This window comes from Exophiala viscosa (assembly GCF_022695815.1).
Source record: "Exophiala viscosa unplaced genomic scaffold EDD37scaffold_8, whole genome shotgun sequence".
Taxonomy (NCBI): Eukaryota; Fungi; Ascomycota; class Eurotiomycetes; order Chaetothyriales; family Herpotrichiellaceae; genus Exophiala; species Exophiala viscosa.
In genome coordinates, this window is record NW_026944360.1 from 426,274 (window position 1) to 451,087 (window position 24,814).

At 51.6% G+C, this 24,814-nt stretch overlaps 9 protein-coding genes across 9 annotated transcripts; 5 read left to right on the plus strand and 4 right to left on the minus strand.

The window, feature by feature from the left end:
- Positions 1 to 545: 545 nt before the first annotated feature.
- Positions 546 to 1,317, minus strand: EDD37DRAFT_610840 (uncharacterized protein; the record flags this gene model as incomplete). The annotated part of the gene is made up of 2 exons (XM_062815247.1): positions 546 to 1,054; positions 1,113 to 1,317. 2 exons carry the CDS (start codon positions 1,315 to 1,317, stop codon positions 546 to 548), a joined length of 714 nt encoding a protein of 237 aa, XP_062668303.1.
- A 1,318-nt stretch (positions 1,318 to 2,635) lies between these two features.
- EDD37DRAFT_634958 (uncharacterized protein) lies at positions 2,636 to 3,590 on the plus strand. Its single transcript, XM_062816887.1, has one exon. It carries the CDS (start codon positions 2,710 to 2,712, stop codon positions 3,493 to 3,495), a length of 786 nt encoding a protein of 261 aa, XP_062668304.1. The 5' UTR covers positions 2,636 to 2,709; the 3' UTR covers positions 3,496 to 3,590.
- Positions 3,591 to 3,748: 158 nt separating this feature from the next.
- EDD37DRAFT_473561 (uncharacterized protein) lies at positions 3,749 to 5,000 on the plus strand. The gene has a single exon (XM_062813129.1). It carries the CDS (start codon positions 3,949 to 3,951, stop codon positions 4,822 to 4,824), a length of 876 nt encoding a protein of 291 aa, XP_062668305.1. The 5' UTR covers positions 3,749 to 3,948; the 3' UTR covers positions 4,825 to 5,000.
- EDD37DRAFT_473567 (isochorismatase) lies at positions 4,911 to 6,076 on the minus strand. Its single transcript, XM_062813130.1, has 2 exons — positions 5,564 to 6,076; positions 4,911 to 5,496 (listed from the first exon to the last, which is right to left on the minus strand). The coding sequence occupies exons 1-2, from the start codon at positions 5,668 to 5,670 to the stop codon at positions 4,998 to 5,000; spliced, it is 606 nt and encodes a 201-aa protein (XP_062668306.1). The 5' UTR covers positions 5,671 to 6,076; the 3' UTR covers positions 4,911 to 4,997.
- Positions 6,077 to 6,995: 919 nt separating this feature from the next.
- EDD37DRAFT_473640 (P-loop containing nucleoside triphosphate hydrolase protein) lies at positions 6,996 to 10,500 on the minus strand. Its single transcript, XM_062813131.1, has 4 exons — positions 10,499 to 10,500; positions 7,935 to 10,410; positions 7,080 to 7,840; positions 6,996 to 7,032 (listed from the first exon to the last, which is right to left on the minus strand). The coding sequence occupies exons 2-4, from the start codon at positions 10,280 to 10,282 to the stop codon at positions 7,013 to 7,015; spliced, it is 3,129 nt and encodes a 1,042-aa protein (XP_062668307.1). The 5' UTR covers positions 10,283 to 10,410; positions 10,499 to 10,500; the 3' UTR covers positions 6,996 to 7,012.
- Positions 10,501 to 11,253: 753 nt separating this feature from the next.
- Positions 11,254 to 13,506, plus strand: EDD37DRAFT_473667 (transcriptional activator SPT8). Its single transcript, XM_062813133.1, has one exon. The coding sequence runs from the start codon at positions 11,279 to 11,281 to the stop codon at positions 13,262 to 13,264; it is 1,986 nt and encodes a 661-aa protein (XP_062668308.1). The 5' UTR covers positions 11,254 to 11,278; the 3' UTR covers positions 13,265 to 13,506.
- Positions 13,507 to 15,506, plus strand: EDD37DRAFT_473666 (uncharacterized protein). Its single transcript, XM_062813132.1, has one exon. It carries the CDS (start codon positions 13,749 to 13,751, stop codon positions 15,264 to 15,266), a length of 1,518 nt encoding a protein of 505 aa, XP_062668309.1. The 5' UTR covers positions 13,507 to 13,748; the 3' UTR covers positions 15,267 to 15,506.
- Positions 15,507 to 16,068: 562 nt separating this feature from the next.
- On the plus strand, positions 16,069 to 18,695 carry EDD37DRAFT_473685 (cell wall glucanase). Its single transcript, XM_062813134.1, has 2 exons — positions 16,069 to 18,234; positions 18,285 to 18,695. The coding sequence occupies exons 1-2, from the start codon at positions 16,178 to 16,180 to the stop codon at positions 18,430 to 18,432; spliced, it is 2,205 nt and encodes a 734-aa protein (XP_062668310.1). The 5' UTR covers positions 16,069 to 16,177; the 3' UTR covers positions 18,433 to 18,695.
- A 1,395-nt stretch (positions 18,696 to 20,090) lies between these two features.
- Positions 20,091 to 22,502, minus strand: EDD37DRAFT_473890 (uncharacterized protein). Its single transcript, XM_062813135.1, has 4 exons — positions 22,341 to 22,502; positions 21,165 to 22,283; positions 20,381 to 21,055; positions 20,091 to 20,326 (listed from the first exon to the last, which is right to left on the minus strand). Exons 2-4 carry the CDS (start codon positions 22,267 to 22,269, stop codon positions 20,163 to 20,165), a joined length of 1,944 nt encoding a protein of 647 aa, XP_062668311.1. The 5' UTR covers positions 22,270 to 22,283; positions 22,341 to 22,502; the 3' UTR covers positions 20,091 to 20,162.
- Positions 22,503 to 24,814: the final 2,312 nt, after the last annotated feature.

Genomic DNA, 24,814 nt, shown 5'->3' on the forward strand with positions numbered 1-24,814 from the left:
TGACAGACTTTACCCATGTCGTATGGAATACGACATGCCACTATGGAAGTCTGAAGATAAAATAAATTGTACATTCGTTAAACACCAGCGCGTACATACCGGTCTATCTGGGAATATTAGTATAATATGGCATCAACATGTCGTCAACTCCTTAGATAGCCGCATACGCAGCCGTCCTCGTCTCCTTGGCTACAGTACCTCTTTCTCCTTTGTGAATCACACATAATCATTCGGCTACCACCCCGGAGACTGGGTTAGGGAACCCCAGGTATCGACACGTTGGCAGACATAACGCGTTACCCACCGAAGACGCAGGGCTGGATTTCCCCACGCAAGGAGAGGACTCCCGTTTGAGGCGCGCCTTTTCTGCTGGCGCCATATCCTGCCTGTGGCCATCGAAGGAGGTGTGGATGGGGAATTCCCATGGTCTCATGGTCCCGTGTCGGGACAGGACCGCGCCATCGGTTGAAACCAAGGTCGTCATTTATTGGGAGTGGCATGATTTGGCAATGCAATCATCATCTTATTCCGATAGCCGCTCAGCGCTATAGCATCACCAGTCCAAGTAGAACCACCAATGCAGTAGTGGCATAGCTGTATCGACTGGTGGATTTTGGAGCACCGGACGCCAAGTCACTCGTGGTAAAAATCAAGTCGCTCGTGATCTGAGTCGAATTAAAGCAATTGCTCTTGTTGACTTCGGGAACATCTTCAGGTTCCGCGAAAGTGATGTCGACACAGCTGTACAGAGCCGCTCCATGGACAGCGGTCTCAATGACTTGAATGGTTGCATTGTCACCGACATTCACGGTAGTGTTCGCGGGAAGCGGGACTTGTGGGAAGCAGAATGTTCCTGGGTAGGGATCTTTGTCCGGACCGATGATTTGAACGCCCGACAGCATGACATTGGACATGTTGGGCGGTATCGTGCCAAAGCCCAGATTGATATAAATGAAGGCGGTGCCATGGCCAGTGAACCAGCCAGGTTGAAAAGCAACGGCGCCACCTTTCAGTGGCCATTTCGTGCGATTTGTCGAAGTGGGCATACCGCCGCCTAGACACAGTATATCAGCCTGGTTTTGCGATGTATTGGGCGTAGATGTTGTACGTACAAGGGTATGACCATTGCATGCCGTATGGCCATATATATTCATTTCCATCAAGTTGCGTCTCTAACCCATTCGTCTTTTGTACCGTGCCATTCGAGTGCAGATTGTCGCCTCTCCAGCCGGGATATGTTATAACAATATGCGCGGAGACGAGGCTAAGGAAGGATAGGAGGCTGAGGATCATGGCAGATATCGACCTTGACCCCATGCTGCTGGTATGTGTCTCTTTCTTTCTGCTGCTGACGCAGGTGGTGGACTGAGTCTGTCTACTCGGCTGCGGAAGAGGGCACAGTCAAGTGGTCTTCGGAGTGGTAGCTACACAGTAGCTTCTTGGGCGAACCGTCAGATAATCAAGAATAGACAGGTCGTTCGAATGGCCTGGCCGACGAGATCAAGGGTAGAAAGATGATCCATTTTGTGAGCATCCGGGGCATCGGGTATCATTTGAATAGTTCTTGGTTCGTATGCAGGGCCCGATTAGAGGAGAGGAAGCAGCCGCCCAATAGCTTGGAAACGCCGTGACTGGACATGGCGACGGGTGATGGGTGTTCTGGATCCATGCAGTGCTGCTATGGTCGAGCCAGTGATGGGCGGTCTGATTCGAGATGAGGAATGGACAAGATGATCCAGTCAGGCGGTTGCAGCTGCGGTCAGAAGGTGTTGGAGTTCATGATTGGAAGAAGACCCTTTCTCTAAGCGCTGACAATGACAGGGGTGAAGGGAGGGGACCAAACCATTCAATCCCCAGACCATACGGAGTACTCAGTAGATACCTGGTAGTCATCATCTGCATGTCGGAGATGGCAATCTCACAGCTCGAGACTGGGCAAAACTATGTCCAGCATTGAAGTGACATGTTCATGGTCTGGCCATAACAGGAGAAAGGAGTAACTTGTTAGGCGCAAAGAGATATTTTGGTGCAGAGCATTGCTCCTGCCAAGTTGAATCAAATCACGGCAAAGGGACGGTCAACCACGGTCACACAAGGTCAACACAACTCCGTGGTGGTCCATGCTCGAGTCGTGTCGAGTTCTTTGTCACCTTCGGGTCGAGTTCATGCATGGCTGATTTCACGGCAATATGACGGAGCACTCCATCTCCACATTCGCTATCGCTATCGCCTTACGAAAGTGTAATCCTATGCATCTCCTATGATGACCATCCTCATCTTTCAACCACATACATCAACACCACACGGTGCTTCATACATACCTCAACCAAGTCTCGCGCAAAATGACCGTAAACGTCTTGGCCGCTCTCACCAGGTCCTTCTCTTTCCTTCGTCCGGTGCCGTTCCGTCTTTACCACCAACGTGATGTTGGCTCAAGTAAGCCAATTCTTGGTACTGCGGCGGACAAACAGCACAGACGAGAGAAATACTGTCTGTTCCATTGAATGATTCCACATCACAGACGATGCCACCAAAGATTACGAATCAACCCGGCGTTGTCCGCTTCGAAACACCGCCGTAGGTAGGTATAAAGAGGTAAGCCAGGTCTGCTGTGCAATATTCATCTTCACCATAAGTAGTATTCAAAAGCAACTCTCAAAACAACAGCACAAGACTACTGTTTGACGATTTATCCATAAACCTTATAAGATGCCGTCCTACCTTGTCACTGGCGCCAATCGCGGCTTAGGGTATGGTTTCGTTCAGTACCTGGCTAAAGACCCGTCCAACACCATCATTGGTCTCGTCCGCAACAAAGCCTCTGCCGACAAGACTATTGCTGCTGATGGCCTCAAGAATGTCACCATGCTCCAAGCCGATATCTCGGACCGCAAGTCTCTGCTCGCAGCACGAGAAGAAGTGCACAAAATCGCTGGCGGCTCTCTTGACTATCTGATCAACAATGCTGCATATATCGATCGCAACACCGAAGCGAACGCTCTCGATGAGTATGAGGAAACAGATCCAGACATGATGGAACGCGAACTCAAAGCGTCTTTTGATGTGAACGTCGTGGGCGTCATCAACACTATCAACATCTTCTTGCCCCTCATCAAGAAAGGTGCCACAAAAAAGGTGGTTGTTATCAGCACAGGCATGGCAGATCCGGATCTGGTCAATGGAGGTGGGGTTAGCAATGCAGGCCCCTACGCCATCAGCAAGGCTGCAGTTAACATGGCTGTGTGCAAATACAATGCCAAGTACAAGGTCCAAGGTATCCTCTTCTTTGCTCTTTCACCCGGTGTCGTGGCCACATGGGAGGGAGAGGAACCGCTCGTACTTCAGGGTTTCAGGCAAATGGTACCGGGATGGAGTGGACCACTGCAACCATTGGAATCAGCAGAGATGTGTGTGAAAGTCATTCACGATTTCAGTCTTGAGAATGGCAATGGTGGCTCATTTGTCTCTCATTACGGAAACAAAGAGTGGTTGTAAGGGACCAGTTGTGGACGGCCTTCGCTGAGACGTGGTGACAGTCTGGTCTGAGCATGCGATGTGCTTCATAGATCGATATAGTGTCAGAAAGTACCTCATATAGAATGTGAAACTAGGAATATTGCCCAGAGGAAATGAACTCGAATGGCAAATCAGTGATCAGATACCTCAACCTCGTCGGCAAAATATCGGCAGAATCGACTCGAGATTCTAAACAAACAGCAACTTTTTGTGAATGTTGAAATGTGATACATGGGTGCGCAAGAGCTCATCGACATGCAATCAATAAGATTCTGCCCTCGGGAGACCACCTTCTCACCCTCAAGCCTCCCTCTTCGCGTCGTCGGGGCTCCGATGCCAACTGCCACCTTTCCCCGTTAAGCGACCGAGCGATGCATTTGCCGGAGACGGCCTACAAAAAGTCGCAACCAGACCAGTCCTGCCACTGTTGCCATGCCTCATACAAGTCATAAGAAGAGAGGCCTACCCAAGAAAAGACAAGAAGTTCTAGACGATGAAGGTTGGACCCGGGTCACCTCATCACACACCACACCTCGAGCACCAGTCCCCAGCACAAGCGCAGACGGCTCCGAAATAGTCTTCACATGGACTTTCGACGGCCCACAGGTCACCAAGACCTGTGGTTCGGCTATTCGTCCGATGAAACCACTCCCGGGCACAACACTGCAGTCCATGCAAACGCAGTACACCAGAATTGCGACCAGATGGCTTGAGAGCGAGATGTATCATTCCCTCAAAGACATCCTAACGAGAAGGATCTTGACGTCCGAGAAAATGACCAAATGCGTGCTCTTCGGGTCTGGGAGCCTCTGCGGTGACGAGCTACACTGGCTCGATCGTCACGAGTCAGCATACTATCAACTCGCAGCGTTCAAGAGCGTAGTCGACATCATCAAACAAGCACAAGGTGAACGTCCGCGATGCTACGCCCAAGAGCCATACTACAACACTCTTGACACCGACCTGCTCGCTACGCTGGAAATCACCGCAGTCACGCACCCACAAGGTTTCGAGCTGCTAGACACCGGTTCGTTCGCATACTCGCCCGCCGCCGAGCTCGAGGTTGAGTACCAGATCATGTCACTCAGCCCAAGGATATGGCTTCACAGGTCATTGGACCACCTACACACGAAGTCGCCTTCTGCCAGCGACAAGTTCACGAAAGAAGAGTCTGACCTCAACCTGAGGATGACGGAAGACTTCACAACACACCACGAGCATGCACGACTTCCAGACCTGCCACTCAAGAACTTTCCTTTCCACGGTTCCGTGATATGGTGGCCTGCTGAACAGCAAGACCCGTCTTGACTCCGACTCAAGCAAGTACTGTTTCTACAAACCACTTCCAAGTGACCCTGAGGTATCCTCTCGACGACAGACATACGCAGGAGATGCACACAGCTTTCTCCGGCCCTCAGGGACAATGCCGATCCATATACCTACGAAGCCCTGAAGTCTATACGATGCCTACCAGAATGGACCTATTTGACATCCTCACTCCTCACAACCGTCCCAAACGCATCCCCCAACTCTTTTAACACCGCCTCCGTAACCTCGCTCCCACTCAATCCAGGGATATCGCGATCACCAATGGCATCCCCCGCCAGCACAACCTGATAACCCAAATCCGCACCGGCTCTGGCGGTGTTACTAACGCAAACATGCGCCATATACCCCGTCAACACCGTCTTCTTGCCTCTCTCCCCGAGGCCCGAAAGATACTCATGCAAATCCGTTCCCGAGAACGAACTCACAAGTTCCTTCGCAATCACCTTCTCGTTGTCGCGGGGCTTGATCTCGTCAAATTCCTCGGCCAAATGCGTGCCAGGCGTGAATACAGGCGCGCCCTCGGGCGTCTTGTGCACTACATGCACTATGTTCTTGCCGTCGGTGCTGCCTGACCGATACCTTTGCAGCAGCGACGATATGGCTTTGCGGGTTTGGTCGACGTTGACGGTCTTCAGGTGGCCTTGGGCGTATCTGTCCGTTATCAATAAGATTGTGGACTGAAGGGAAAGGCTGTCATCCACGGACGCGAGAAACTCACTCATTCTGTGCGTCAATGATGATCAGTGTGCTGTCCTTGGGTGATGCCGTGAGTGTTGGCTCTCCCAGCATCTCTCGGAAACTCTTCACTTGCGTTGCTGACGCCATGTTTGCGATCGATCAGATGTTCAATGGTGATGGTGATGGTGATGAGGCTTGAGATATTGTAGGATCAGAGAATTCGACAAGCAGTTCGTAAGGACTTATTGCTCGAAAGATGGAACTCTTGAACTATACTTAATCAAAGTCCTCAGACGAGTGTCAGGGTTTGTAATTATCTCCAAGCGCTTGTTGTCTGTAATTCTGGCCACCTCGTTCTCTTTACCTAATGAGAACCTTCCCTCCTTGTGCCTCGAATACTCGCCATGACGATGACGATGATGCGATTCCATACTTCCCCGCGGTGGAGATCTAGAAAAAGGTACAGGCGGAAGCACCCCGCGTTGCGTGGTCGGTCCATCGGATAAGATCTATACATATCACTTTGGACATGCGAGTGATGCTGGGACATGGAGGAAATCAGGATGGACTGGACACGTGCGTGGGTGAATTTGTTTCATGTTCATTCTTGTAAGACAGCCTCGCGTCTCTTGTGGAGCGCTTGACTCTGACATCTCATGCTGTTTGTAAGCATGCTTCACAATCATACGGTGCTAGCACTGTCCACCAGAGACGTTATGTCATTCCCAATCCCATTCTGCATGCCGATGAGTACGTCCTTGATACCATCCAAGCTAGCTGGGAGCACATCATCACTCCATAACTCGCTCAAAAACTCCGGTAGTAGGCATCCAACCCCGCCAGTTCATCCATGATATCATTTCCAGCATTTTGTTCTTTTCCAGGAGCCGGCATTGTGTCTGCTGCAGTTGATGACCCCTCCATGTGCGTAGCCTTGCCACCCCTAAGACCTATTACAGGAGGCTTCTGCTTGCTCTGATCTGACTTGCTTGGATTATGGTTCTCTGCTGGCGACAATCTTCTCCCACGCGACGCTTCTGGACCGTATGCGGATTCTTGCATGAATCTGCTTCTGCCATCACCAACAGGTTTGATAGTCTCCTTCTTGACTCCAAACGTCATTTGGCGACTGGCGTTCATTGAGGCCGGGCCAGCATGGGAAGCTGTAGAATCAAAAATTGGATTGCGGGTGATCTGAGTGCTAGCGTTAGGCATCGACGGAGACTTTTCCATTTCCACTCGGCGCTTATCGTCAACGACCACGCCTCCTTTGGCATACGTCTTCCACCCCTGTCGACGTTCATGCTGCTTTTCGGCGGTCAAATGGTGAGTCTCGATGGTTTCTTTCGGGGTCGGATTCCAAGCGCCTCCGACCTTATAGCCGGTACTACTGGGTTTGAGCGATGCTTGGGGCTTCGTCTCGATGTGAGGTCCGTCGGGACTAGCTGGGGCTGAATCGAGGACGGCATCTCGATATGACGGGCCAGTATTACGCGAACCGAGCTGTAACTGTTCCTGTAAGTAAGGTGCGCTGCCAATAGAGGGAACACGCTGACCATTGAATCCTTGGGGAACCCTGATATCCTGCGTAGCCTGTCGGTCTGCGGATGCATCCGGCATAGACCAAGCTTCTTCCATCTCCAGCTTTTGAATTCGTGCAAACTCGTCACAAGAGCAATAACAAGGTTGTGAGCATTTGCGATCACATCCGTGCGAACAAGCCAACTTTTTCATGCAGTCCTCTGGGCACTGGACCTTGTCATGTGAGTAGGGGTGGCACCACAATGGGCATTGGTGGCCACAGTTTAGGGTTGTGTCACAAGCGTTTTGGCAACCTCCTTCGGTGTTCGCCCAGTCTTCTGGATATTGCATGAGGCATGTTCTACCATGATTCTTACACTGGATGGGTAAGACGTTCTCGAGGCGTTTCGGGCTTGCGCGCATTCGTTGGACGACGTTATACCATAGCTCGCTGCCAGCCATCATTGCTCTAGCATTTCCGAAGATGTAAAAGCCAAATTTGGCACGCGAGAGAGCAACGCACACTCTGTTGATGTTGGCCAAGAAACCAATCCTTCCATCTTCGTTGCTGCGGGTGAGCGATAGGATCACCACATGGTTCTCTTCTCCTTGGTAGGAGTCGACAGTCTTGACCTGAAGGTAGCCTGCGGTAATATCGGTATAAGCTCGGAGTTCTTTCAAGATCTTCTTTCGCTGTCCGTTGTAGAAGGTCAACACTGTGATTTGTTCGGGTCCCACACCATTCTTGTTCAGATGACGGTAGAAGGCAGCGATCATCTTAGCCTCTTCCGCGTTACTGGATACGTTTGTTAGCACTGGACAGCTGAAAGGGACCGATGGTGTGCCGAAGAGTTCTTCAAGACCAGAACGGGCCTCCAATGAACACTTACTATGTCGAAAGTGACTCGTCCTTGTACTCGGACCACGAATGATCGAAAAAGAAAGATTTGATTTTACCCATACCCCACTGTTCGACTGGACGGTCAAGGACACTTGGATGATCGCTCAAATTCGGATACAAGTCAGAAATGAGTCTTCGGAACTCAGGATCCATTCGTCTTTGTCGCAAGAGCGTCTTGTAAGGCATGTTATTGCGAACAAGTCTCTCGAACAGAGACACATTGAGGTTGAATGGGTCACCCTCCAGCTCCTGCACGCTGCAATGTCCTTGGAGTTGTTGATGATCACCTACCAGGATCAGATGTTGGAGCGACTCAATGCAAGCAACCGTGACCGGAGCCTCCAACACTTCGGCTGCTTCCTCAATGAGGATGATCTTGGGTTTCAAGGCGGAGACCAGAGGGCGATATTTGCTAAGACCCGTCGTCGTCATGCCGATTATAGCAGCTCGTTGAAGGTAAACTGCATCCTGCTCCCACTTGCCGACAAGATTCTCCTTGACTAGCTTTTCATAGGTCACTGCAGCTTCACGGAACTGTCTTGCTAGAGCTGCCTTCGCTCGAGATTGGATGACGGAATACATGGGACCTCGAAGGTAGTCAGGGACTCTCCACAGGTCTGTGGCTGTATCCAACAATTTGGTGGCTTTGGCGATATCACTTGATGATGCAGGTCGGACTGTGAATTTCTCTTGAATTCTGATCCAGGGCCCTTTCAGGAGCTCAATGTCTTCTTCATCATTGACACCTGCAGAGTCCTCGTTCTCTCTCAGTTGTTCAAACTCTAAATCCTCGTCTTCGACTTCATCGAACCCATAAGTATCGTGCGCATACTTGACCTCGAATGGAAGCAGAGCTCTATCAAGCCAGAGTTGTATTGATCCGCCTAGCGAAGTGGTGGTAGACACCCACTGTGTCGCCCCATCTTCTAGTGATTTCGCTTGCTGCGCATTTAGGACACCAAGCTTCAGGAAGAATGCCGGTCCGGAAACTCGTTCAGTGGAGTAAGGATCACTCCCGGGTAACGAGAGTGGTTCCAGAATGGAACTCATCGCTTTGGACTGCTTGGTCAGGTGGTTGTTGGATCTGCCAAAGAGACCGCCCGGAATCTGTTTGATTCTCTCCTTCTGCCGGATCTCGAAAAGAGCACGTTTCTTGACCTCCAGATTCGTGCTCCGACCTCCCAGACGAACGTAGTTGGGTTCAAAGTGAGATATGTGGCCGAGGAGTTGATCCAAAGCGTGATTTGTCTGTGCTGCGATGATGATTGGTGGATCGCCTGCTTTTCGGTTCGCTTGGAGTATCTCAACTGCAATCTTGGAGACATAGGTCTTTCCCGTCCCCGGGGGTCCTTGGATGATGGCGAGCTTCTTCGTGATGATCTCTTGTAAAGCCTCCCATTGAGTGTCGTCAAGGGAGTCTTTCGGGGCAGGTGGCCAATCTCTTGTGATGTCTATCTTCTCGTAGTCCTTCTTTTGATCCTGTTTCGCGGCCGCACTAAGGTCGAGACTTGGATTGTCTTGTACATAGGCCGGAGCTCCGACAGAAGGGTTTAGTTGGCAGATATGTTCAGATAAAGGAAAGGTTTCCTGGCTGAGTTTCTGCAGTGCTCTCAATGTATGTCGGTATGCTTCGTAATACCCTTGCTTCGCCTCAATCATAAGCCACTCCTCTTGTGGATCGATTTGGACCGCTTCAGGATTGCCGAAGTAAATGTCAATCTCTGGGGGTTCTGCTAAGACTCCAGCGAGAGGTCTTGCTGCCACGACTGCGACCACCAAGCCATTCAGATCCGTGAGTTTGTCCTTCGCTCGAATCAATGTAACAATGGAGCCTGACACCAGTCTCTTGCTGGTTTGCCAACTGATACGTTTTCCTGCTCTCTTCGTCGAGAACTGTATTCTTGCGGCAAGACCTCGTCGAGCAAATGTGAAGCCGACAATGTGAACCTGATCGTAGACTGAGTACTTTGTCGTGTCATTGGCTGACGGATTTTGACGAAAATCTTGAAGTGCATCACGGAGGCTGCCAATTGCATCTTCTCGCTGCAGGCCGTAATGTATCTTAAGGTATTTATCTTTGCTTCTGTAGGGGCCTTCGATCTTGTTTGGCGTTAGGGCGGCTTCAGCAATGGCCAATTCTTCGACGGTGGGGAACTCCGGTTGGGAAAGCCATGCGTCTTTTTCCGAGGATTGCTTGATTGATTCTTGTTTTTGAACGTAGTCGCGGATTTCTAGGTTCAAGCTGAGGTCGAGACCATTCTCAAAAGCAGTAGTCAACGCTTGATGAGTATTTGGACGGCGGCCGCCTCTGAAACGCTCTGAGAGGTTTGCATTCATCTCTAGATAAAGATTAGCTCGTCAAACAATTTAAGGGAGAGTAGTAGACCGGGAGGTCCAGGTAGGTAAGAGCGAGTTGAAGTAATACTCACCGCCATTTTGCATTTCGCTCGAAGATTCATGGCCGCCTATGTAGATTGGAGATCAGTATTTAAGATCCAGGGAATTGGAAATCACGTTTCAAAGAGTAATTTGAGGTGAAGGCACTCGACTCACGATTTGATGCCCCTCCATGTGGTCGTTGGCCTCGCTTGCCGGTCGGATGACCAGTATGCCGGGCAGAAGGCATGGTGCCAGGAAGCCGCAGAGATAAAATTCAACGTTGATAGGAGCGTACTGGAAACGAAGGATGAGATGGAAGAGACGGTGTGCCACAGGCGATCAAATTTGCAGGAAAGGTACCAAACCGAGCCAAGATGCTTCGATGCGAGAGTCGTCGCTGATTTCAATGCCGCAGCCGATGGTGTCGCATGTCGACATGAGATGGCAGCAGCTCGGCCACATCACTCAACTTGTCGCGCAAAAAACCTGAGGTGCCTGATCTTGATCATTCACATTCATGAAATTCCGTTCAAGACGGACCTGGACATATGCATATCAGTCTGCCGAGACCGTCACCAATGTTGTCGTCTGGCGTATGGTAAACAGTATGCATGGAAGGACAATCAAAGAATGCTAAACGCCACTATGCTCTTGTGCATTTCTTTGATGGTGGAAGAAGACTCCGAGAAACGCCACCATAAGACACAGGAATGAGAAGAAACAACAAGCAGAGAGGATGCGTATGATCAATTGAACTGTCTAGCAAACATTGAAGAGAAGTATGAGATGAGTTGAAGGAGCAGTGCAGTTCGGGGACGGAACATTGTATCTCCGACGCCAGGTACAACGCTAGATCTAGAAAGGGAAAGGCGCCGCTTTGGCCGATTCACGCTCAGTTCTTTGTTGCTATTCTTCCCTATTTCTTTCTTGCTTCGTCTCGTGTGATTCGAGGCAATGCCTGCATTCGACGAAGATGATGATCGGTCCCAAGATGACTTCGACAACGACAACGATAATGACGAAACCATGCAGGACCTCGACGATGGTGACGGAGATGGAGATGGAGATGGCGACGGCGAGGGTGACGGCGGCGACCAAGACGCCGATGTCGACCTAGACGCCGAACCTGAAGACGGAGAAGGAGACGGCGAAGGCGAGGGTGAAGGCGACGGCGACGGCGATGCGGACGATGATGACGATGCGGGAAGCCAATCTGGTGGTAGCCAGAACTCGGACAACGAAGACACCTCGGGTGATCCACCTGCCACCCAAGACGGACTTCAGCTATCAGGAACCCAAGCCGATGAGGCTCGTGAAGCTGCTGCACGGGCGCGAATATCGCCAGAGTATCTCGATGCAGCAACCTACGACATTGTTCCCACGATAGCTGCGCCTCAGAGTACTTCCATCAATGCAGTTTGCGCCACTAGCGACATGCGGTGGGTCTTTACTGGCGGCTCGGATGGGTACATTCGCAAGTTCAACTGGGTCGATTCTGTCAATTTCAAGCTGGCTCTTACAGTCGCGCAACGTCACCCCTTCGTCGATAGCGTTGTCAAAGCTGGGGTTTTGATGACCTACTGGGAAAACTGGGACGCCAGGCCGCAAACGCCTCAGATCCTATCCCCTGTCTATTCTCTTGCATGCCAAAGCCAAGCACTATGGCTGGCCTCGGGTACTGCCGCAGGCCCAATCCGTCTTCAGTCCATTAGGCATGACGAAGGTAGAGAGGTCGCTCTCCTGAAGAAGCACACATCAGCGGTTTCGGTCTTGACACTCTCTTCAGACGAGAAAAGCCTTCTGTCAGGAAGCTGGGATAAGTCTGTGCTTGATTGGGATCTGGAGACTGGCCAGGTCCGGACAACTTTTGCTTCGAGTGTTAGTCAGATTTCTGCGATTGAAGCACGTCCGCTGTCATCGGTCCCCGTGCCAGCCGAGTCGGGCGATATTGTGGTGACCAATGGAACGTTTTCGTCGAATGACAGTAAACCGAATGGCATCAAGGTAGACCTACCAAGCCAGGACACACAAGAACCACCAACGGTGGCAACTCCTGATTCGCTGTTTGGCGATGGCGATGGTGATGATGACCTCTTTGGAGATTCGGCTGGTGGAGTCATGGGCAACGGAGGGGATTTGGTTGATGCTTTTGGCGAAGCCGACGACGAAATGAGTCGAGCCATAGCAAATGGACCACAGCCAGAAGAACTAGTCGACCATGAAATGCCCGACGCCACACAGATTCCACCTGAAGCAGATGCTCCACCTGAGGAGGTTGTAGAATCCCAGACTGAACCCGTGGATTCGACAAATGGCGTCGCACACTCCAGCGAACAACTTCTATCAAATGGCTTGCCACACGCGGATGATCTAGAAAAGCAGGAAGATGAGCAAGAGACCATGCAGGACTCTCAAGCCCCTCCAACCTCTGACTCGACCTTCCTCGCAACGTCAATCGATGGCGCCATTCGTGTCTGGGATCGGAGGCAGCCGAAACCGGTGGCGCGAATCCTGCCACGAAACACACCTCCATGGTGTCTAAGCGCATGCTGGTCGGTTGACGGCAACTGCATCTACGCTGGTCGACGCAATAATACTGTGGAGGAGTATGACCTTCGAAAGGGGCTGAAGACACCGGAGCGAATATTCCGCTTTCCAAATGGAAGTGGTGCGGTGACCTCGGTCAAGGCTATGCCAAACGGACGCCATCTCATATGTGCATCTTACGACATCTTGAGGCTGTACGATCTAAAGGAATCCCAGGCTCAACGGTCAGCAGTGCCTTTCTTGATTGTGCCTGGTCACAGGACCGGCACGGTGTCAAACCTGTATCTCGATCCTTCATGCCGGTTCATGTTATCCAGTGGAGGCAACCGTGGCTGGGAAGGCGCATCGACTGAGGTGCTTTTGGGTTATGAAATTGCAGTGCCAAACCGCTAAGATACGATGGACCGACCAGTTCTGCCAGCTACAGAATCGCGAAATTGGGTTGATGCACATCTGGATGAGTGCCCACGCTTTTCGCACTTAAATACTTCCCCTCAAGGCACTGCACGAGAAGTACTCGACTTTGTCGTAAACAAAGGACCGAGTAAAGCACAAAGCTCGCCGCGCCAGTGAAGGCAGTGTCTGGCAAATCTCACGTCGCTGCCTAAGCACAAAGGGATCGGCGGTCTTATCCTCTGTTCGACGTTGACCGTGGCAACGCAGTGAATTTTCGCGGCCTCGACGATAGGCAGAAAAAGCGGTCTACAAGAGTCTCCGCTCTGTTGAGACTTTGCTTTGTGCCAGATCCCTTTCTTTTCAGACGCCCCGTCGAAACTTTTATCCGACCCTCACTCCATCTCACAAATACCGCGTACCCGCGCATCAGACGACCGCATATCCAGACCTGTCTAGCACTGGCAACAGCCTTTCAAGCAATATGCCTACACGTCACGGCTTTACCGTGAATGTGGCCTCGGTCGATGGTGAACTGTTCACTGAATACGGTGATCAGAACATCGGCACGCGCAACGCAAGTAGGATGGTCTCTTGCAAGATACGGGCCGTCGACGGGCAGAAGTTCTACATCCATATCAAGTCTGAGTACCCTTTTCCGTACGAAGGTCAATCCAACCCGGGTTTGTCCGAGGAGAAGTCTGGCGGAGGTCGTCGCAACGACGCTCGATACAATCTCAGACAACGCAAGGCCGCAAATGGCGGTACCTCTGACGAAGACCGTATGGATTTGGAGCAAGAAACACCAGCGTACATATTCGCCTACTGGGTCTACATCGAGGGCAATGAGAAACCCGAATGCGGTGGATTTCTCAACGTCGACAACCCCCCTCATAACCCGGCGATCCTGAAAGGTCGTTACTCTGCACCGAAGGGTCGTACGGCCTCAAAGGTGGACATTCATGAGTGGCAGTTTTCTTCAAGGGGAATCGACGTACTGCTTTCAAACATGGACATCGCAGCCGACGCCGAGGCTCCTGACATGTTACAACAAGAAGTCGAAGAGGTTACGAAAGCTTTGGGCAATCTTACACCCACGAAGACCCGCCGCTCGCCTGGTCAGATTGAAGTTCGACTTGTCAGAATTGTTGTCGTGGGCACACCCGCAATTGCGAAACCTACCTGGCAGAGAGACGAAGACGAACACAATAGCCCCAGCCATGACAATGATGGCACGGATTGCCACCCAATCACGGTGGATCGGAGACCTCAGTACACACAGAAACTCATACCGACAACCTGGAGGCTTTACGACCTCAACGAGACATGCTATGCTCGATTCACGTTCCAAGCCATGGACCTCCCTAAGCTGGTACAGCTGAATCTAGCTACTGCGGATGGCAAGAAGCAGCAACGCTTGAAGGCTGCCGAGAAAGGGCTTACAACTCTCCAGGCATCGAGTGGCACCCCATTGAAGCATCGCCTCAAGCACCACGATCCTGATGAGCATGAAGAGATCAATGCAAAGGGCGGAGACAAGAATTGGTCAAGTGATGAGGACAGCGGCGAAAGTGACGACGAAGATTCGTCAAGCGACGACGAACCTCGTGCGCACAAGCGTCGTGGAGGCAACAACAACCTCGCCGTGGCAAAGCTTAAGGCAGGTCGATCGAAGGAACCCTCCCAAAACACTAGGATGGCTGTCCAAGACTCGAAGAAGCTCGGCATCACGGCGAATGAAGACACGAAGAGTGACAATAGCTGGATGCAGATGGTGCGAGCCCCAAAGAATGATGAGAATGGAAAAGGGCACGCAGGCTTCGATTTCCAAATTGTGAAGTCGAATGACATGCCGGCTGAAGCGGAGCAGGGTGAATTGCAATTGGTGAAGACTGGACAGGGCAAAGCCAAGGAGGCTGAGAACGGACATGGCAAGCTGGGACTTGTCAAGGTTGATGATGGAGAGATTGAGCAACATGGTGAAGATCAGGTGATTTGGTGAGACAGTGTCATCACACCTACATCGAGACGATTGTACCAATGCTGAACAGAAAGCCATGTCCAGGCTCCAGAGCAGACCGTGCTGATTCCAAGCAAGTTGGCAGTCGGTATCAGAGAGATTTCCAGATGAAGCTGGACTTACCAGGTACCTACCTACCTAGAGGTAGGTAGTCTTGGTTACCAGTACCTTACAGTACTCACAGTACTCTACCAGAATTGTAGAACCTGACAATTGACATTCCAAAATCCCCCAATTTCAAAACACATTATTAGTATGGCGGCTCTTTATGTCTGACATGATCTAACATGATTTTTTCGATTGGCGGACTTGGTGCACGGCTGTAGTCTGAGCAACCACTCGATGCACCATCAAGGATCTTGCATGATTGCATCTCACTGATCGACCATGGCGCGCCGCCGGACTTTTGGATGATTCAGGTTTACAATAAACCAAGGTGGGTTAATTAAAGAAGCTGTTCTTTTAATGCGCAGACGGCCATCTTGCACCTTCTGCGGCTTCTTGTATAGCATCCATCTCACTCGTTATCTGTCTCGCATTGCTGCTGTTTTGATTGCAGCCTTCCGTCTCACCCAGCCCGACTCTCACTGCCCCCTTCCCGCTCGTGTTGATTTGGCCCGACCCTGCGCCATCCTTTGCTGCTAAGAATACGCTGGTCTCTCTAACAAAATCCATCCTGCGCTTTGGAGCCTGATGCTGGGGCGAACACAACCCACTCTCACCTGCACAGATCGTTCGAGTGTGCTTCCGGTGCCCACCCCCTTCGCATCACTCCCCACCACAGGGTGACTGCTGTGGCACAGTCAGTCGTTGGACAAGACCACAGGTACGCCGTCACGGTCTGGTAGAAAGCCGACTACCGGGTTGCATCGGGCACCTGCAGCCTGAACAAGATGTCCAACGAAAGGACTTTCTCCTTCGAAAGCCATGACGAACACTCCATGCAGCTGCAACAGCAAGAACAACCGCCATACGACGTCTCCAACACCGACATACTACCTCCTCCTCCGCCTTACGCATCTCCTCCATCGCAACAGCACCCATCTCCTGCCTCTCCTCCGACCTCCTCTAGACGGCGTCCTATTCCTCCAGACACTCGTTTGTTGAGTGACCTCACTCCTACAAGAAGCGGCTCAAGACAACAGATACCTCGTGATCTTGAAGATATCCCGCCTCCACCCCCTCCTCACAGAACTAGTCCGAACCGCCTCTTAAGAGAAGGATCTGCGTTCTCACAACCTTACCAATCATACTCGGATGTCACACCAGGAATGGACAACCATGTACCTGAAGTGCCAGGAGCGCAACTCTACTCAATAGGGCAGGGTGTGGCAGGTCGTAATCCACGTGAAAGCGGCGTGGAAGCCATGCGCTCGGGCCTAAGGTCTCATTCACCGTACCAAAGCGATTCACGGGACTCAAGCCCATACGGCAAAGGACGGCCTCTCTCGCAACTGCCGCAAAGAAACTCCTTTGGTTCACCATTCGCTCTTGCTGCTGGAGCTGCCACGCCTGGTTGTAGCACGCCGACTGGTCGCCCAAGTCCCAGGTCATCCGCCCTGTCCAGCAGCAATATTCCGATGGACCATTACGCCTCAAACCTGAGCCTTGAGATGCCTTACTCTGACCAGCGTGATGGCCCCTACCGAACACCTTACAACACGTCGTTGGATTCCGCAAATATCATGAATCAGGCTAGCATCAACCCGCATAACATTCTGGATGATGGAGATGATGAACAACACAATGCAGAACAACAAACGACTCAACCTAAAAGCCATGGTAACCTAGGGCCTACTGCAGCCGCCGCTGCCACTGGAGGTGCGCTTGCAGGATTGTTCGGCAGGAAGTCTAGGAAGTACACTCCGAACGGTACATACGACGCTGTCGGCTCCAGTTCAAAAGCAGAAAAGAGTGAATGGCTAGCACGGCAGACTCAGGGGAAGAAGAGGATGAGACTGTTGATTGGACTGGCAATAGTGCTCGTCACCGTCCTAGCCATTGTTGGTGGCGTTGTTGGCGGCGTACTTGGGAGTCAAAACTCAAAGAAATCCACTTCCAGCAGCAGTTCAGACACCAACAACGCTGCTGGAGACACAGCCGCCAATGGAGATCTCGACAAGAATTCGGCCGAGATCCAGGCACTGATGAATAACAAGAACCTACACAAGGTCTTTCCAGGAATAGACTACACGCCATGGGGAACTCAATATCCGTTGTGTTTCACTTATCCTCCATCTCAAAACAACGTCACACGAGACATGGCAGTCCTTTCCCAGTTGACTAACGCTGTCCGTCTCTATGGCACCGACTGCAATCAGACCCAGATGGTCCTCCATGCCATTGACAGACTAGAGCTGACAGACATGAAAGTGTGGATGGGAGTCTGGATTGACACAAATCAAACTACCACTGATCGACAGCTACAACAAATGTACGAGATCTTGGCCAACACTACTGATTTATCGATCTTCAAAGGTGTCATTGTTGGCAATGAAGCTTTGTATCGCGCAGGTGTGGACAAGGCGCAATCGGAGCAGGAACTGATTGATATCCTGAACGAGGTCAGATCAAATTTCTCCAGCAAGAGCTACGATCTCCCCATTGCCACCTCTGATTTGGGAGACAACTGGAACGCTCAATTGGTTACCGCCGTGGATTACGTGATGTCCAACATTCACCCATTTTTCGCTGGTGTGACGCCCGACGTGGCTGCCAGCTGGACGTGGGACTTTTGGCAAACTCATGATGTCGTCTTGACTCAAGGCACGTCCGTCAAAAACCTCATCAGTGAGACTGGTTGGCCAAGTGGAGGTGGTGAAGATTGTGGTGGAAGTACTGGCGCATGCACCACGGGACAGAGCGGTTCCGTGGCCAATGTCACTGGCATGAACACTTTTATGGACAACTGGGTCTGTCAGGCCTTGGAGAATGGGACCGAGTACTTCTGGTAAGTGATGCGTACAAGCGTGAGGCGCTCCAGACTAACAGACTTTGCAGGTTCGAGGCTTTTGATGAACCCTGGAAAGTCATCTATAATACAGCCACGGAGCAGTGGGAAGACAAATGGGGTCTCATGGATCCGGGCAGGAACTTGAAAACTGGTCTTCAGATACCTGATTGCAATGGGAAGACTGTTGGGTCTTGATGGGGTCAAGTCTTTGGTTTCGAGCTGCCTTATCAGCCGTGACGGATACTAATAATGGTCACAAATGACCTTGGAGGCATTGTACAGATGGATGCATTATCATCGGTGGTCTGGAGGACACTTCTTTTTTCTGGATGCGTATCAGCGTGTTCATGCAGCACCGGAGCAAGTTTACCCACTTGGGCTTTTTTGGGAATGGCAGCATCAGGTCATATATTGAGCATGCTTGAGCATTCCATGGGTGACGATTGGTGCTGAGGATACAGATTTCCTAAGGGAGGTCATGATACTGTATGATTAGCGACTGCAAGGCCTCTTGATTTCCTTTCCGATCGAAGGAGCTCCCCCTTGCTGTGTTTAGCAAAGGACGTGTACAGTACACTAGCAGTATATTGTCTTGCCCTCACGCACGAAGCTTAGCAAGCACTTGGGCACATCGGTCACCACAGGAACACCTTGCTCCTCGTCGCCCATCAATGAGTCTTTCGAGTCCTAAATATGTAGGCAGGCGTCTATGTCACCACTATGGAATCCGTGTCCCCGTCCTCCACCAACCACCTCCTTCTCGTTTCCATGCCTAATACCATTTGCCATAACCATCAAAGAACCGCGGTTATTCTTCCGCTACCGACATTGCCATCGCTATCGCTTTACGCAAAGGTATCAAAGATAACCAAAGAAAAAGTCCACCAAGGTCTCGCCGGACCTAGAAGTATAATCCAAGTCGACAATTGTGATCATCAGTTTCCGTCATTGGAGCGCAAGTCCAAGCACCCGATCAAACAAACAAAGACACAGGGCAACAGAGCAAATGCCCATTGCGTCGAGCCATATTTTCCTCCGCTTCCGTCAGATAACAAATCCTTGCGATCTCCTTTGCCTGATCAGGACTTTGACAAGTATCGATAATCGCGGCCATCCCTAAGCCTCGAATGATTGCACCCTCGCTGAGAACAAAGGAAAGATAAGTGGTGTTGTTGAAGGTTCATTTCGTAATAGGTGTATCCTTGTCCGTTCCTCCTGGTTGACCTTTCCCCTTTGTCCAAATTGTTGCCGTCATATCATCAAGAACAAAGAAAACCAAATTCCTCCATGGCAAAAAAGTCCAGTGCCAAACCAAGCATGATTAGCATGTGGCCTATTTCTGCACCACTTCTGACGCAGGATCCAGTGAGCTGTGTTGCCAAATCTGGTGCCTTCTTGTCGTGGGGAGCGCTCATACAGATTGTGCTTGTTCGAGATCGATGGCTATTCAAGGCCCCTGTAGCTGTGGTCGGTACGCCTTTCATTGGCCGACTCAGGAATTGCTGAAGAAGTATGCGCGTTGACTCTGAGGCCCAAACTGACAGCAGACAGCACCTTGTTCACCCAACACTGCTATCAGGTGCCCCCACCTTCCCTCCAACCATTTCGCAGCCACGTAATCATTCCCAATTGCTGGAAACAAAAAGAACCACCGATATCCGTGTGCTGATCCATGTTTGCAACGCGCAGAACAGAAAACACAATGAGAAAAAAAATCCAGTAAACTCGAGCTTGGGTATCGCGAACAGAATCCAACTTTTATTCGTCGTTCATAGGCAATGATCATACAGCCTCCATGAGACCAAAGACCAATCCTGGGTAAGTGTACAATCGCGAGACTTGAAATGTACTCATAGGGGTATCGTAGAAAAGGATGAATTCGAAGAGGCGACAAATTTGTGTGCATTGGCATGACGCATACTCGTTCATTCGGAAGCAGTGGTTGGAGGCGTCATGGGTTGAGTGACAGCCTTTGTCCTCTCAAGCCACTTTCGCTTTCCTGGTCGGCTTTCGAGGTGGGCTGGAATGCTCGATGCATCCGAGCCTGCTGCAAGCAGGGCATTTCGTTGTTTGCTGCGATAGGCGTCCACTGAACGGTAATTTAGCATCCACGGCCATTACACAGAAGAGGTTGGCTACTCACAGGCACGAGCGAGAAAGATAGGTCGCCCTGAAAACACGCGACCTTGACCCCATGCCATGCGATGTCCCAACTCGTTCAGCTTCTGCTCCCGGCCACGCTTGCTTCTTGAAATTTGAGGAACATCAACTTCCGCCTCGCCGTCAGTGGTTTGCACCGAGACCGCGGTCTTCCCGAGTGTAGGCGGCCCTCCGTCCACCTCTTCTCCTTCCTCAACAAAGCGGTCACCTCGGCTCGCCTCGGGCGCGGTCTGCATCTGAATCGGAAAATATGCGCGTGGGAAGACAGAATTCTGTTTGCGGTAGGAATCGGGGATCTCGCTCATTTCGATTTGGTCTAGAGTAACCTTGACCCGTACTCGGGCATTCTTTTGAGTGTCCTCCACGAGGATAAATTTGCGTCTTTTGCTTTCCGGTAAGTCGCCGAACAATGCGTTGTCTTCCTCATTCTTACCATCCAGTTCTTTGGTAGCCATTGCAGCTGTCCCGCCCGGGCGTCCAAGGTGATGCAGTCCTCCTTGCATAGGTGGTGCCATCGATGGTGCCATCGAAGTAGCTGCCTGCGGATAGTTTGCGTAGCCCGGGAAAACGTGGCTCTGACGGATGTCGTTGGGGCTAGGCATATGTTGACTGGCAGAGTCCTGACGATATCCTTGGGGAGTGGTGTTGTAAGGTGAAGCTGCAGCATGATTAGCCAGGGTCTTTGTATGAGAGCGGCAACAAGATTGTCAATGAACAGGCCTTGAGCTGTGCTTGTTCCAAGAAACCAGTATCTGAGTGAGACATACCTCCAACATTGCTGTGTGCCGCAGGGGACACATCCGGGTGGTGATGCAGTATTTGGTTCGGGGCACTAGGCAGTCCTCCGGGGGGTCTAGTGCTCGGAGCTGGCATAGAGTTTGGACCAGGAAGCCCTGTCGGCACACCCGTTTGTACAGGTCCAGGTGGTCCAGGCGGCTGGCTTGCAGCCGTAGGTGTCATTTTCGATCTGTTGGTCATTTTAGCTTGACGCCTGACACGACGGCTCCTCAATCGCGGATCTTGATTGCTGTTTCTCCAACTATCGACAGCTCTCTGGATCAAACCACGCTTCCCTCGAAGACACGGATTCAACTCTGCCAAAGCCCAGCCAACTTGATTGCAGTCAGTCTCGTAGGCAAGTCGATTGCCCTTGTACTGTTCTTTTGGCACACACGCCCGTGGATACACGCAGTTTTCCGACTTGAATTCCTGCGACAAGGCATTTGCATCCACCGACTCGACGTCGCACCGTATTGTGTACTCCATTTTGACCCGATCGCGGGAATATTCGAATGAGATCCATTGGACGCCATTGTTATCCTGTCGAACGACTAATGGAGTTGTGGCAGGAATCGGACCGGGGGCAGCATTTGAGTTGGGGGGCATGTTTGATGGCGTCTGTTGCTGCTGCTGTTGTTGCTGAGATTGTGGGAGAACGGGAGTCTGAGGTGTGGTAGGAGTATGTTGCGGCGGCTGCTGTTGCGGGAGGATTCCTGCTCGCGCCTGGGGAGTCTGCTGGTATGATTGAGCCGACTCAGTTTTGAGCCTGGGACTGCTCGCAATTGCGGAATGGTGAGGAGCAACCTGTCCCTGGGTGATCTGGGATGACGTAGTCTGATACAGCATCGGCTGAGAGCTCATTTGGTGCTGTTGAGCTTGCGCATGGTGGCCTCCGTATGGAGGTTGGTGTACTTGACTCAGGGATTGATATTGCGGGTAGCCATATAGAGGCTGGCCCAGCTGAGGACCCGGTTGCCCGTACATGGGCCTGCCATGATCGTGAGACTGAGGCGAGGCTACCGACGCCGGTGAATTCGATTGCGGCGTATATATTGGGGGATACGGCCGCTGCATGGTCGCTGCCGCTGCCATAGAATCGGGCTTTTCTGTTGACTTGTCAATGTCTGCGCGAACGAGCGCATTACCCAAGGGCAATAGCTCACCAGTTGAGTAGTAAGGTCCTGCAGCACTACTTTGACTTCTAGGGCTCTGGCTCGGCGGATAGTAACCGGGCGCGTCACCTGATCCTTGCTGTCCCTGAAATTGCTGCTGGCCGTTGAGGAATGGCGACTGAAGGTTTGACTGTGGCGTGTAGAGGTTTGGCGAGGAGTATGGCGGTTGCTGAGGTGTTTGACTTCTGTTCAAAGATCGCGGTTGTTGAAGATGAGGCAGCGAGGCGACGTTCTGATACGGTTGTGTAGTTCGATGCTGCATTGGACATCCATCGGTCAGCGCAAGCCCGCAACATCAAAATCAACGTGTGGTTGTAAGTGAAGCGCGCGTCAAGTAAAGAACCCAGACGCAAGTGGACAAGCAGGAGCAGATCAACTCTGGTCGTGGCAGGGGAGACCGTAGTTAATGCACTCCCGGGGAAGTGTTGATGCTCGGGAAGACCAGTTTCGCTTAGTTGTTCCAGGTCACGGTGGATAGATCAGAGCAAGCTGATGGACCCAGCACGTCAAGATCCGGGATTCGCAAGCAAGCTTGAAAGAGTAATAGGGCTCGTACGTTGATGCTCCAGCCTTCTGGGTTTGCAAACGTCCCTTCCTGAAACTGTAACCGGGGCCTTAGTCAATGGGTCACTCGACCAGGGTGTTGGAAGCAATCAGAGCCGAGCCGAGTCGATTCGAGTCGGGTTGTCGCGCGACAAGGACATGAACCAGGGAAGCCAGGATATAAGGGACGAGCAAGGCCCTTAAGTGTGTAATAAAGATGCTGAACAATTGCCAATGTGGATATTGGTAGTTTCAAGACGGTGAGTGAGTTTAGGCATGGGAGGGGGGTCAATGCGGGCATGTGATGACGGGAAGAGACAGCCACAGGGCATGGGGCAGGAGGCAGGGGGACAAAGTTGGCCAGCATACCATGTACTGATCAGATGTAGCCGCAAGATGGCTAGGGTTATGTCCAGGGCGAGGTGATGGTGGGATTGGAAGGACTGGGGTAAAGGAAACGATATGAAGTTCCTATGTATGAGGAAGTATTGGATGTTGTTTGGAACATTCGAAAAGGGCAAATGTAGACGGAATCGTCAGACGTGGCGGTGCAGGAGTGCCAGAGGTTATGAAACTCAAGAACAAGTTTTGTAACAAGTTTTGGCGAGCGACAAAAGAGGGTTGGGATAATCATACCAGAAGAGCCGACGGTAGAGACGTATAGCAGGTAACAAGTGTAATTAAGGTGACGGACGCAATGATGGCTTGACATGGGTGTGGTATTCCGACCGTCGAAAACGCAAAAAGCCTGGCAGTTTAGCGACCAAGTGGATCAGCGATTGCGGGAGCTTGAGAGTGACTGGGACCCGGGCGGTTTGGAACCTTTTTGGTGGATCGTCCTAAAGGCCAGTGGCAGTGGAACCAGGACCATGCCAGGCGTTGATCGGGTGGGTGATGGGATGGCGCACTGGGCCCAAGCGTCAAAAGCTTTCAGAAGTCGTTCTACTCAAGGAGGGAGGAGCCAGAGGAGGCAAGGCGGGTTCAGGACTCCGGACAGGGATAAGACGGCAGCCATGACAGGATAAATGGATGGTGACCAAGGAGCGAGACTAAGGCACCCCGAACCAGGGCCAGGGTGGTAGCCAGGGAGGAGACAGCGCCACTGCATGCTGGGCATTTTGAACCGTGGAGCTCGGTCGATCCAAAAAAGCTTCAACGGGCGGACCAGGGGAGCTTTGTGCTTCCAGATGGACGGTGAATATTGAAAGGAAAGCGCAATGTGTGTGACTTACTTGTTGTTGTACATCAGCGTTCCCAGGACCCGGTCCAGGACCAGAAGGCCCGAATCCAGCAGGACTAGGCGCCAATACTGGACCTGGGCCGGAGCGAGGGAGATTTGATTGTAGCTGGATATTGTTGTTTTGATTGTAGCCGTTTGCTGCTGTGTGGTGTTGAACATGCATATGCTGTAGTGGAGGAGGAGGATACGCGTGCGATTGTGCATCAATCCCATCCGCAATGCCAGGGCCGAAGAATGATTTCTCCGAAGCGACGGTATGTTTTTTGCTGCGATTGGGTGCCATGGCGTGGCTTGCGTGTGAGTGGCCGGAAGGCAGGGTTATGGAGGAAGGCTAGATTGTACTTGTAGCAGGGAAGTTGGAAGGGGATTGAATGGAGGAGGAGCCCTAAGATTCGATTCGAGGGAAGGGTGTCCGGCTGGGGACGAGGCAAGAACCAAGGTTCGTCGGCTGCGAGGTACAACAGCTTGTCGAAGGAAAAGAGGGTGAGGGTCTAGGTGTGTTTAGACTGGGGATGGGATTAGCCAGTTGTTTATGCGGCCTGCTGGACAAGGTATACCATTAGTACAAGATGATTGGGAAAAGGCGAGCGCCATTTGGGTCGCGTGAACAAGGTTGAAGCAATAGTCTCAGATGTATGGAGGTGGAGAAGATGTCATGGTATGAGGGAAAGTAGTAGGGATG